The 13,406-nt window shown below is 35.4% G+C and overlaps 1 protein-coding gene across 1 annotated transcript; it reads right to left on the bottom strand.

Moving 5' to 3' along the window:
- Window positions 1-6,466: 6,466 nt before the first annotated feature.
- LOC141912323 (carnitine O-palmitoyltransferase 1, liver isoform-like) lies at window positions 6,467-13,375 on the bottom strand. Its single transcript, XM_074803609.1, has 14 exons — window positions 13,289-13,375; window positions 12,979-13,113; window positions 12,002-12,078; window positions 8,913-9,069; window positions 8,703-8,753; window positions 8,393-8,418; window positions 8,177-8,242; window positions 7,996-8,080; window positions 7,756-7,920; window positions 7,444-7,578; window positions 7,174-7,362; window positions 6,868-6,945; window positions 6,656-6,748; window positions 6,467-6,547 (listed from the first exon to the last, which is right to left on the bottom strand). The coding sequence occupies exons 1-14, from the start codon at window positions 13,373-13,375 to the stop codon at window positions 6,467-6,469; spliced, it is 1,425 nt and encodes a 474-aa protein (XP_074659710.1).
- Between the last annotated feature and the right edge of the window lie 31 nt (window positions 13,376-13,406).

The raw sequence follows: 13,406 nt of genomic DNA on the forward strand, positions 1-13,406 counted from the left end.
ACACTAAATCGGATACGGTAGAATCATACATCTTTCTTCGCTATAAGCAGGCTAAATATTATTTACTAACTATAAGCAGGACATGGATTTAATTTTGTCTTCCAAAAATATATATCACTGCAGCGGGTATGTTCCATCTCATTTCAATCATCCTCGAGTAAAGACACTAAGAAGCTGCATAATTAATCATGGTAATTTTTCGACATTTTCCAGCAGTAAAACCAGCGGTGATGCCAGTAAATGCATATCTAAAAGCAGGTTAAGGGCGAACGGTACCAGAGTCGGCGGGCGCCGGGCCCCTTGATCCTCGAACTATTCATTGACCCGATACGTCAAAAGTACTCTCAGTCCTTGGTTGTAGATAATTTGCTGAGATATCTTCTTTTAGCCATACGTACCGGTTCGGCGGCCCTGGTATGTCACGGCTGCCGAAATTGGGACCGTGGAATCCCCTGATGAACGAAAAGACTACTTAAATACAAGATTGAACTTATGTACCGGTATATTAAGATTAGACCGTGAAGTGATCAATGAAATGAAAGATACACAAGCCAGAGACAATAGATGACTATTGAAAATGAATTGAAGAAAATTCGGTATTCTTTTTTATTGATTTCATACCATACCACCATCCTAACACTATACATCACATAAAGCAAACATAAACTTAAGTGTAACCCGGTAAATGTTTTCAAAGCTTTAGTCCTCGATTTGGTGACAAACCCATCAATAATGTGTGTTGATTATTTTCAATGAATCTCAAATGTTCATATCACATGTTTAGCGCATCTTCTGCCATTGCTCGAATATCGGTAAACGCTTTGAGCAAGAGTTGAGCAAATCTTTTCGAGTCCTGTAACGGATATAATCACATAAACCAAATTACGACAGTGAGAATGATACATCACTATCAACAGTTTTTCTCTCATTCTAAAGTTCTTACTTTGTTCTCTTGGGAAGCGTTCGATACAACGTGGATGTATATGATGCCCTCGCCAGCCATAGTATAGGAAACTGCGTAATTCGTTCGACATATCTAATAACAGAGAGCCTATCGCATCGTAGTCGATAATTTCGATCACATCGCATTTTATAGACAGACGTAGCAGTTATTAGAATCTGCGAGGTTACGATCCGCTAATACATACCGCCCCAACACTGCCTCCAGGAGATCCAAGTTCTGGGTATTCCTTGAGACGCATCAAACCAGTCTGATCACCGGACGACTGGACCAATCATAGATATCGTCGATTTAAAACAGATTGTACATTATCACAAGACAAAAGGTCATATCATGCAAATGTGACGATATTATCTACAAACTGCATGAATCAACTGTCACAAGTTAAAACCTCGACTAGTTGTACGAACCATCGAGTAACTTTTTTCGTGCGTATTTTTGAGAATGCTCTTTATGTATACATGTACTAACTAAATCAACCCTGATTCTAATATTACCTGAGTTGTTATCAAAAGCTCTTCGTCGTGGTTGATTAATTCAAAAAATGAAGATTTAGCTTTGACATCTTCAGCAGCACATCCAAGAGCCATGATATGTCGAGGATAGTTTCGACCTATCATCGATTTTCGAGAAATATACTGATGATGATCACACGCCTTTTTCAAAAGTGCAAATCTTTCTTCATTCTCCATAAAAGCAGAAAAGAATATCTCTCAAGATTTATTTGACTCGATTTATTGATGAGATATAAGTGATAGTTCTCTTTTACCGATACTGTTTTATCTTCCATGGCGTTGACAAATGCTTTAGTCTCTGTATTAGACGAATGGACATTAGAAGTTCGACCATAACGAAAAAGTCGAGTCATTGTCGGTTGAAATGTAACATGAATCTTTCCATTTTCCTAAAATACCGACATTTATTTTAAGATATCGTCATTATCGTCATCATGAGACAAAATACATGTATCTAATATTTGACTCTGGGATTTGTTTTATATCTTATTCCTTTCAACCCCAGGCCCGCAGTTGTTCCTGAACACAAAAAGAATTTGTGTTTGGAAATTAAGTTGGGATTGAAAGGGCTATCGCAGATATCGATCACTCAGCAAGAATAGTTTCTCGAAGCTAGCACGCGTCACTTAGGATCAAGCCCTAAGTCGCCCTCCTACTACAGGATCCAAAAATACCGTCCCTCAACTTAAACCCTGCATGCATAAATTATATTTACCCGGAAGTAGGCCAGATTAATTGCCATCTGAGTGTAAGCATCCGGACTGAGGTTGATCGACTTAATGAATCCTTTGCCGTATGACATTTGTGCGAAGCAATATAGATCAATGTCAGCAATGACTTTAGTAACTTCGATATAATTCTTTTCAATTTCCTCGATACACTAAAACGATGAGGTGATGAAATTAACGTATTTTGTACAAAGCCATGTGGAGGTAACACAATATTTGCGTATTAACCTCTTCTGGAATATCCCAGACTAGTTTTGGTGGTGGCGGTGGGTTGATTTCTGGTTCTCCGCGACAGTGGCCATCATCACGATACCTGTGATCAGCAATACAAAAAAGACCATCGTGAAAGTGTACTTAGGTATAGCATATTTCCACATTGATACGTTATAAGAATTTCATACCCGAACTCATAAACGTCTTTGGAATACATGTATTCAAAAACCTGAGAAGATACACTTCCATCGCCCCTGTAAGAAGAAAGCTTATCTCATCGTCGTACCAAAACCAATCATTGATACATTATACCAAAAACTTGTACCAGATGTGTGAATGTGGATGATCAATGTAAATGACCAGCACCTTGTTTTAAATACAGGGAAGTTCAAACTTACCAACTATGTTCGCCAGTAAACCCTTGCTGAAAACGAAAGTGTTCATTTAATGATTTTCACGAAAAAGTAGACAAATTTGTATTTGTCAATACCAATTCACCTTTCCATCTTTTGATATTATGATAGTGTATGATTTATCATACCATCGATCGTGACCATTTCCATGGAGCAAGTCTTTTCCTCTTTGTGTCATGATATCAAAGTTTGGATTATTCTGTAAAATAGTAACGTATAAATGAAGTTGACTTCACTATAGATTCGTACAACGAGCGATTTCAATTTAATAAATATCATTTCCTAAGACATAACGTACCAGATCAATGTCTTCGTATTCCCTGTCATCAAGTACAACTTCTGTAGCAGCCTATAAGATATGCAAATAATACTTTTAACCGATATATGAGGGCAACAATGTCTGTACGCATTTTCATACATTTCTATCATTTTAACTTACGAATCATAGTTGGCTAAGAAAAATAAATCAGAACCGTACCCTCTCTATCAGGTCTAGTGACGTTTTATTGAGACCTTTTGAAAAATACTTTTCCCTCACTTCAGCCCATGTATCCCGATTGCCGGCCGTTAGGGAAGCTAAAAGTTCTTCCCCTGGAGATGGAGGTTCGTCGTTATCCAGAATACTTTGAAATGCACTTAGACAAAATAGAAATACAAAATCAAACAAATGAATTACATGCATTAATCATTGAAAGTATTGGAAACTCACATTTCTAATTCACAAGGCAGCAAAAATCTATTCTCGTATAGAAAATCCAACTTAAAATAACGACCTTTATGATATACAACGATGTGCTGTGAATCCACGATCAAACATTCGTCTAAACGGAAACAGAAATTTTTTAGAAAAATATAGAAGACAAAAATATGGATCCAGACGAAATGTTGGAATTGTTGGATCAATTAACCATTTATGTTTAGTGAGTTTAATTTGGCTACCTTGTTTTTTCCGGGGAATTCTAGTGGAACCGTGTATCCTACGAAATTGTTCAGAACAGAGTGGCACAAGCCCGTTCAAAAGCATTTGCTAAAAAGAGTTTTTGCAATACATCTAAACCAGAAAAATCCGATATCTTGGATAAACGAAAGCAGAAGGATCGAGCAGAAACATACTGGACTGAGGGATTCGTCGTCAATTTTACTTTTAAAGATCAACATAGCGTATGTCTGGTTGGCTGCTCTGGCTGCTTGGTTCCGAGTCGGTGCAAAGAATGGGGTTTCCTGTAGTACAAAATTTAGGAATTCTTTCCATTAGTTTTCGTCGTGAGATTTGAATGCAATTTTGCTTTTATGGTGTACTCACCATTCCAAAGTAATTTCTGTTGGCGTAGAAACATGGCAACCTCGAACGAAAATAATTATGAATTCTCCACCAGTCCCCTATCTACAATTATGATTAACTAAGCAGTAAGAAAAGACTTTCTTTTAAACTTGATAGATTTGGATGAAAAATAGACATATCATTATAGTGATGTGTGAATACTCATGTCCACACACATAGATATCCATAAGCAACCATCTAACTGTGAGGAGTAATTGTAACTTCCTGCCGAGACCAGTTTTGAATGATTCAGCAAGTTTATTTAAAAGGTCTAACAGTTCTTCATCATCCCATTCCTGCCGTTTTACTTCAAGACTCTAATGAAAATGAAAATGAAAACCTGATCTTCAGTAACATTTTTTCTTTTCTTGAATTTAGTCCAAGGAGTGAATAAAATGATACTGACTTGTTCAACAGTTTGTTTCAGTGATGGTAGTGGTAAATACGGAAGTAGACCCTGGCAACTATACAACTGGGGTTTTCTTCCTCCCATTAAAAACTTTAAAGCTAACTATAAAATTAAAAGCGAATTTCCTTGAAAACATTGGATGAATTGTGAATGTTCGAATCTCGAGTAGTTATCACGCATACCATCCAGAGTTTTGTTTTCTGAGACACTTCTCTTCTAACTTCGAAAATCCAACCGGTGTAAGATAGCAATCGGGTAATCGACAAACGCATCAGTTTCACTGCTATCACCCATATGATTGTTGCTGATGTAAGCGTTGACAAATACAAAATAAATCGGCCCGAAAATCGGCTGGGAATATAGTAATCACAAGGCTTAGTATCGTATTTTGTACAAACTATGATAGAAGGATCCAGTGAAATGGATTACGTCAATAATCGGTGGTTGCTTACGTGTACGTCTGCAATAACTTTTCTATCCGAGGTGTAAGTCCGAACGAAACATCTATTTCGGCTAAAGTAAACGCCAAAAATGTGCTCAACAGAAAAGCCAGACTATTCAATGTGGCTGGATAAATTGAATTATGGATATAATTCTGAAAGCAAGAATCATTTTCTAATACTTAAGAAATTGCCAAAAAATGATCTTAAACATATCAATCAAATAAAAAGCTTTATCAAGAGTTCATCAATTGATTAAATGGTTTCTTATGTATGGTTACACTGAAACAACATTACAACAGAACAACTTCTTGGCACCGTATAAGTCGTTTTGACAGTTTTAAGGAAACGATTTCGAATGGCAGTAACCTAACAGAATGTGGCTATGAATTTACCGTGACCCGAACAACTGCCTTGTTGCGAAGATGTATTTTCTCCGGTGGACTCGCGGGAAGGATTATTTTCTTCATATCTTCCTATAAAAACAGCCCAAATTTTACAAATTCTGCCGATTGTAGTGGAAATCGATTTTTGTGCAATCACAAAACCATTCTGCGTAGACTGAATTCTTATAATGTTTAATCACCAGGTCCAGAATTCTAAATGTTCGACATATGCCAGAAATTAGTTTGGGGGTAGATAAATTATTAAACCAAATCTAGTATTATTTATCGTGTACATGTATATAGTTTCCATTGTGTTCACCTAAAAGTAGTTAGTGATAGTTGATGAAAAGAAACTTACCTCCGTATGATTGTTAGGTACTGATAACCGAGACACAAATGCAAAACTAGCTCCGTCATAAGTTAATATCTTTTCCTGATAATCCTCCGCTTTCCCTAGCTGATATTGGCCTCATCTGATCAAACATTAAACATCGATTTCAAATGAAAAGCTACCAGTCATTCTGATATCACGTTTCACGCCACGTTGCAGGTGTTTTTAGTACAGTCAGATAGTTTTATACATAAAGTATTCATACATATTCTATTCATTGGAAATATGTAGAAAATAAATGGAATTATTATTTCAAAAAAGATAGCAATTTGAAATATCTTTCCATGATTTTAACAATATGAATAATCTAGCATGAGTTAATCAACTACTTCTAATAGAATGATGCCATTCAAACGTGATTCTTTAAATTACTTAAGAAAATGTCTTGAAAGGCTACAAAATGTCTCAATCAGGCATTTCGAGGACAACATTAACAAAACGATTCGATAGAACTTGTAATCACAAAACACAAAAAGCCACGGTAAATCTTCAAATAAATAATTGAATTTCACTCTTGAACATCTAGAAATCCATTCACCATTGAAAATGCGAGATTCTTCTTGTTGAAAATATATGATATCAACTACAATGATATTTATTTTCGAATTAGATGATGCAATCTTTATACCGCAAAATGTTAACGATTTTCGATAAAATTGTCTGTCGCCCAGATGAATGCTATCACTCGCTCACATGCCAAGCGCATCTTCTACCATTTCTCGCATATCGGTAAACGCTTTGAGTAAACGGTGAGCAAATCTTTTCGAGTCCTGCAACGGATATAATTACATAAACCAAATCATTCAAGTAAGAATGTATGACATACACAACATCTACAGTTTTTCCTTTAAGAAGTTATATTCCAAAATAATGCTTACTTTATTTTCTGTGGAAACTTTCGATGAAACATGAATGTATATCATGTTTTCCCCAGACATAGTATAGAAAACTCCATAGTTGTCTTTACGTATCTGAAATAGAAATATATTCTCAACAAAATATCTCCGACTTCAATATCATCGACAGCAATATTGGATTGTCGGGTTATGTATTCATTGCACCGATGATAAAGAAGATTAAGGATACATACTACCCCAAAACAGCCTCCTGGAGCTCCATTTTCGGGAAATTCTTTCAGACGCATCAAACCAGTCTGATCAAGGGAAGACTGAAAAAACATATTATGTTATAATCATAATGCAAGTATTTTATAGGAATCCAAAAGAAACCTATAAGCGTTTTAAAAAGATTGAGCTATTCCTTTTCAAAGAAAGAATCAACATCGATTCAAATACTCAACAACATTTCATCGATTTAACACGAATTGATTGAGAGTTTATGAGACGCTGGGCAACAAACGATGTATATTACTAAAATTAGGTTAAACATCTAATACCTGTGTAGCTATCAAGGTGCTATCGTCGTAGTTGATTAAATCAAGAAAGGAAGACCAAGCTTTGATATCCCGAGCAGCAAAGATCATAGCAAAAATGTGTCGAGGATAGTTTTGACCTATCATCGATTGTCGAGTAAGATACTGATGATTATCACACGCCTTTTTCAAAAGAGCAAATCTTTCTTCATTCTGCATAAAAGCAAAAAAGAATATCTCTTAAGATTTATTCGGCTCGATTAATTGATATAAGGTGTAAGTAGCTCTCTATACCGATATAGTTTTGTCTTCCATAGCGTTGACAAATGCTCTAGCCTCTGTAGTAGATGAATGTACATTAGATGTTCGACCATAACGAAAAAATAGATTCATTGTCGGTTGATATGTAGCGTCTAGTTTTCCACATTCCTAGAATAAGCACATTTCAAATTTCAGAACAGTTTCTTAGCAATAATTTTAACTACTCAGAGCGCGTACACGACTAAAATCTTCAAATCGCCTCCCCCCCTACATGATCCAACAATTCTGTCCTCTCGTTTTAAATCGCAAGCCAATAATTGCTTGGAGATGTGAAGTTATATTTACCCGGAAGTAGGCCAGATTAATTGCCATCTGAATATAAGCATCTGGACTGAGGTTGACAGACTTAATGAATCCTTTTCCGTATGACATTTGTGCGCAGCAATATAGATCAATTTCAGCAATGACTTCAGTAACTTCGACATAATTCTTTTCGATTTCCTCGATACACTACAATGACGAGGTAATGATATCAACGTATTTTCTATAAAGCCATGTGGAAATAACACAATATTTGTGTATTACCTCTTCTGGAATATCCCAGACTAGTTTTGATGGCGGCGGTGGGTTGATTTCTGGTTCTCCGCGGCAGTGACCATCGTCACGATACCTGATCAGCAGAAGAAAAAGACCATCCTTGAAGGTATACTTCCTGACATAGAAGTATGATATATTTCGACATTGAAACGTGATAAGAATTTCATACCCTAACTCATAAACGTCTTTGGAATAGATATGTTCAAACATTTGAGAGGTTACAGTTGCATCGCCCCTGAAAAACAGCATCAAAAGCGTTTATATTATTAATGGACACAAACCAATCCTATATGTCATACCAAAAACTTTTACTAAATATGCGAACGAGAATGACCGATATAAACAACCAGCACCTTGTTTCAAACGCAGGGAAGTTCAAACTTACCAACTATGTTCGGCAGTATACCCTTGCTAAAAACGGAAATGTTTATTTAATGATTTTACCAGAACAAAAGGAGACAAGTTTGTATTTGTGATGCCATTTCACCTTTCCATCTTTTGATATTATTATAGTGTACGATTTATCAAACCATCGGTCGTGACCATTTCCATGAAGCACATCGTTTCCTCTTTGCGTCAAGACATCAAAGTTGGGATTATTCTGCAATTTGTTGACGTATAACAGCTTCACTATTGATTCGTACAACAAGCGATTTCAATTTTAAATACATTGTTATTTCTTAAGACATACGAACCATATCCATGTCTTCGTATTCTCTGTCATCAAGTACAACTTCTGTAGCAGCCTATAAGATATGTGAATAATTCATATTATCGATCAATGTCTGTACGCATGAACTTATGAACTTTTCGTCAATTTCTATTGCCATAGCAAATCAAACATGTATACTGGGTTAAGTTCTAAATATCGTTATTTTCAAAATAAATCATAGTCAGAACCGTACCCTCTCTATCAGATCTAGTGACGTTTTATTGAGACCTTTTGAAAAATACTTTTCCCTCACTTCAGCCCATTTATCCCGATCGCCAGCAGTTAGGGAAGCTAAAAGTTCTTCCCCTGGAGATGGAGGTTGGTCGTTATCCAAAATACTTTGAAATACACTTAAAAAAATAAACATACAAAACTAAACGAATGAATTACATGCATTAATCATCGAAAATATTTATTGGAAGCTTACATTTCTAATTCACACGGCAGCAAAAATCTATTCTCGTAAAGAAAATCCAACTTAAAATAACGGCCTTTATGATATACAACTATGTGCTGCGAATCCACGATCAAACATTCGTCTAAACGGAAACAAAATTTTGAGAGAAAAACCAAGATGGATCAAGATGAAGTTGTTTTGAATCTATTAACCATTTATGTCAAGTGAGTTTCATTTGGCTACCTTGGTTTTTCCGGGGAATTCTAGTGGAACCGTGTGCCCTACGAAACTGGTCAGAACAGAGCGGCACTAGCCCGTTCAAAAGCATTTGCTAAAAAGTTTGTACAATACATCATTAATATCGACAGAAAATCAGATATTTTGAATAAACGAAAGCAGAAGGATTGAGTAGAAACATACTGGACTGAGGGATTCGTCGTCAATTTTACTTTTAAGGATCAACATTGCGTATGTCTGGTTGGCTGCTCTGGCTGCTTGGTTCCGAGTCGGTACATAAAATGGAGTTTCCTGTTTGAAATTTTCCATTAGTTTTTGTCGTGAGATTTGAATTTGAATTTTACTTTTATGGTGTACTCACCATTCCAAAGTAGTTTTTGTTGCAAAAGAAACATGGCAACCTCGAACGAAAATAATTCTGAGTTCTCCACAAATCTCCAATCTACAATCATGATTAACTAAGCAGTAAGAAAAGATTCCTTTTTTATCTCGATGAATTTTGGTTAAAAATAGACATTTCATTATAGTGATATGTGAATACTCATGTCCACACACATAGATATCCGTTAGCCACGCTCTAGTTGTGAGGATATACTGTAACCATTTGCCGAGACCAGTTTTGAATGGTTCAATAAGTTTTTCAAGAACATCTAACCTTTCCTCATCATCCCATTCCTGTCGTTTTACATCAACACTCTAATGAAAATAAAAATGGAAACCTGATCTTCAGTTGTTTTTTTTCCTTGAATTTAGTCCAAGGAGTGAATAAAATGATACTGACTTGTTCAACAGTTTGTTTCAGTGATGGTAGTGGTAAATACGGAAGTAGACCCTGGCAACTATACAACTGGGGTTTTCTTCCTCCCATTAAAAACTTTAAAGCTAACTAAAATCAAAAGCGAATTTCCTTTAGAAATCGTATGAATTTTGAATGCTCGAATCTCGAGTATATCACGCATACCATCCAGATTTTTGTTTTCTGAGACGCTTCTCTTCTAACTTCGAAAATCCAATCGGTATAGGATAGCAATCGGGTAATCAACATACGCATCAGTTTCACTGCTATCATCCATATGATTGTTGCAGATGTAACCGTTGCCAAATAGAAAATAGATCGGCCCGAAAATCGGCTGGGAATATATCAATAACAAGGCTTGATATCGTATTTTGTACAAAATATGGCAAAAGGATTCAGTAAAATGAATTACGCCTATAATCGATGGTTGCTTACGTGTAGGTCTGCAATAACTTTTCTATCCGAGGTGTAAGTCCGAACGAAACATCTATTTCGGCGATTGTAAACGCCAAAAATGTGCTCAAAAGAAAAGCCAGACTGTTTAATGTGGCTGGGTAAATTGAATTATGGATATAATTCTGAAAGTAAGAATCATACTCTAATTCTTAAGGAATTACCAAAAATGATCTTAAACATATCAATCAAATAGAAAGCTTTATCAAGAGTTCATCAGTTGATTAAATGGTTTCTAATGTATGGTTACACTGAAACAACATAACATAGTAATAACAACTTTTGGCACCGTAAAAGTCGTTTTGACAGTTTTCAGGAAACGATTTCGAATGACCGTAACCTAACAGAATATGGCTATGAATTTACCGTGACCCGAACAACTGCCTTGTTGCGAAGATATCTTTTCTTCGGTGGTCCCGCGGGAAGGATTATTTTCTTCATCTCCTCCTATTAAAACGGCCAAAGTTTTACGAATTCTTCCGATTGTAGTGAAATCGATTTATTGTCAATCCTATGCATGTAGTTTCCAGAACAATTAAAATAAAGGTAGTTAGTGATAGTTCATCAAAAGAAACTTACCTCCGTATGATTGTTAGGTACTGATAACCGAGCCACAAATGCGAAACTAGCTCCGTCATAAGTTAATATCTTTCCCTGATAATCCCCTTTCCCTAACTGATATTGGTCTCATCTGCATCAAACACTAAACTTCGGCTTCAAATGAAAAGCTACCCGTCATTCTGGTATCACGTTTCACGACAAGTTGCAGGTGTTCCTAGTACAGATAAAAAGTTCAATCCTCGGTGGAGAGTTCAAATGATTTAAAAATGATTTAAAAATCCATAGAAGAACAAACAGTTATAATATAATATATATATATATATATATATATATATATATATATATATATATATATATATATATATATATATATATATATATATATATATATATATATATATATATATATATATATATATATATATATATATATATATATATATATATATATATATATATATATATATATATATGCCATTCAAATTTGATTTTTCAAATTACGTAAGAAAATGAAATGTTTTGAAAAGACTAAAAAGAATGAATTAGTTATCAATTCGAGGACAATATTAACAAATCTATTGAATAGACTTTGTTATCACAAACCACAAAAAGCCACCGTCAATCTTGAACTAAATGAAATAAATAATACAATTTCACTTTTGAACATCTAGAAATCCATTCACCAATGAAAATGCGAGATTCTTCTCGTTGAAAATATGTGATATTAACTACAATGAATTTTATTTTCGAATTTGATGATGCAATCTTTATATCGCAAAATGTTAACGATTTTCGATGAAATTGTCTGTCACAAAGATAAATGCTATCGCGCGCTCACATGCCAAGCGCATCTTCTACCATTTCTCGCATATCGGCAAACGCTTTGAGTAAACGGTGAGCAAATCTTTTCGAGTCCTGTAAAGGATATAATCACATAAACCAAATCATTTAGGTGAGAAAGTATGACATATATGATACTTAACATCTACAGTTTAAGAAGTAATATTCCAAAATAATGCTTACTCTATTTTCTATAGAAACTTTCGATGAAACATGAATGTATATCAAGTTTTCTCCAGACATAGTATAGAAAACTCCATAGTTTTTTTGACTTATCTGCAATAGAAATATATTCTCAATGAAATAGCTCCGACTCCAATGTCATAACCTTTGATCGACAGCAATATCGGATTGTCGGGTTTTGTATTCAATGCACCGTTGATAAAGAAGATTAATGATACATACTACCCCAAAACAGCCTCCAGGAGATCCATTTTCGGGATATTCCTTCAGACGCATCAGACCAGTCTGATCAAGGGAAGACTGAAATAACATATTTTTTTCTAATCATATTTCAAGTATTTCAGAAGAATCCAGAAGAAGCTTAGCTTTTGAAAGAATTGAGCAGTTCATTTTCAAAGAAAGAATCAACACTGATTCAAATACTCGTCAACATTTCATCGATTTAACACGCATTGATTGAGAGTTTATGAGACGCCGGGCAACAAACGATGTATATAACTAGAATTAGGTTAAACACCTAATTACCTGTGTAGCTATCAAGGTGCCTTCGTCGAAGTTGATCAAATCAAAAAAAGAAGACCAAGCTTTGATTTCTTCAGCAGCAAGCATCAGACCAAAAATGTGTCGAGGAAAGTTTTGACCAATCATCGATTTTCGAGTAAGATACTGATGATGATCACACGCATTTTTCAAAAGAGCAAATCTTTCTTCATTCTGCATAAAAGCAGAAAAAAAATCTCTCAAGATTTATTCGACTCCGATTATTGATATAAGATATAAGTAGCTCTCTACCGATCCTGTTTTGTCTTCCATGGCGTTGACAAATGCTTTAGCCTCTGTAGTAGATGAATGTATATTAGAGGTTCGACCATAACGAAAAAGTCGTGTCATTGTCGGTTGATATGTAGCGTCTAGTTTTCCACATTCCTAGAATAAGCACATTTCAAATTTCAGAACTGTACAGTTTCTAAGTAATTTCAACTAGCATGCATACACAGGACTAAAAGCTTTAACTCGCCTTCCTACATGATCCAAAAATGCCGCCCCTTCGACTTGAACCCTACAAGCCTATCTCTGCTAGGGGATGAGAAGTTATATTTACCCTGAAGTAGGCCAGATTAATTGCCATCTGAATATAAGCATCTGGACTTAGGTTGACAGACTTAATGAATCCTTTGCCGTATGACATTTGTGCGCAGCAATATAGATCAATGTCAGCA

The sequence above is a fragment of the Tubulanus polymorphus genome, chromosome 1 (assembly GCF_964204645.1).
Source record: "Tubulanus polymorphus chromosome 1, tnTubPoly1.2, whole genome shotgun sequence".
NCBI lineage: Eukaryota > Metazoa > Nemertea > Palaeonemertea > Tubulaniformes > Tubulanidae > Tubulanus > Tubulanus polymorphus.

Bases quoted from the DNA above. Each gene is read 5' to 3' on its own strand.
- LOC141912323 (XM_074803609.1), bottom strand. From the start codon at position 13,375: ATGTCATACGGCAAAGGATTCATTAAGTCTGTCAACCTAAGTCCAGAT. The intron at 8,243-8,392 runs GTAAGTTTGAAC...GCTGTTTTTCAG, and splicing joins TATACTGCCGAACATAGTTG to GGGCGATGCAACTGTAACCT. The intron at 8,081-8,176 runs GTATGAAATTCT...TCTGCTGATCAG, and splicing joins AAAGACGTTTATGAGTTAGG to GTATCGTGACGATGGTCACT.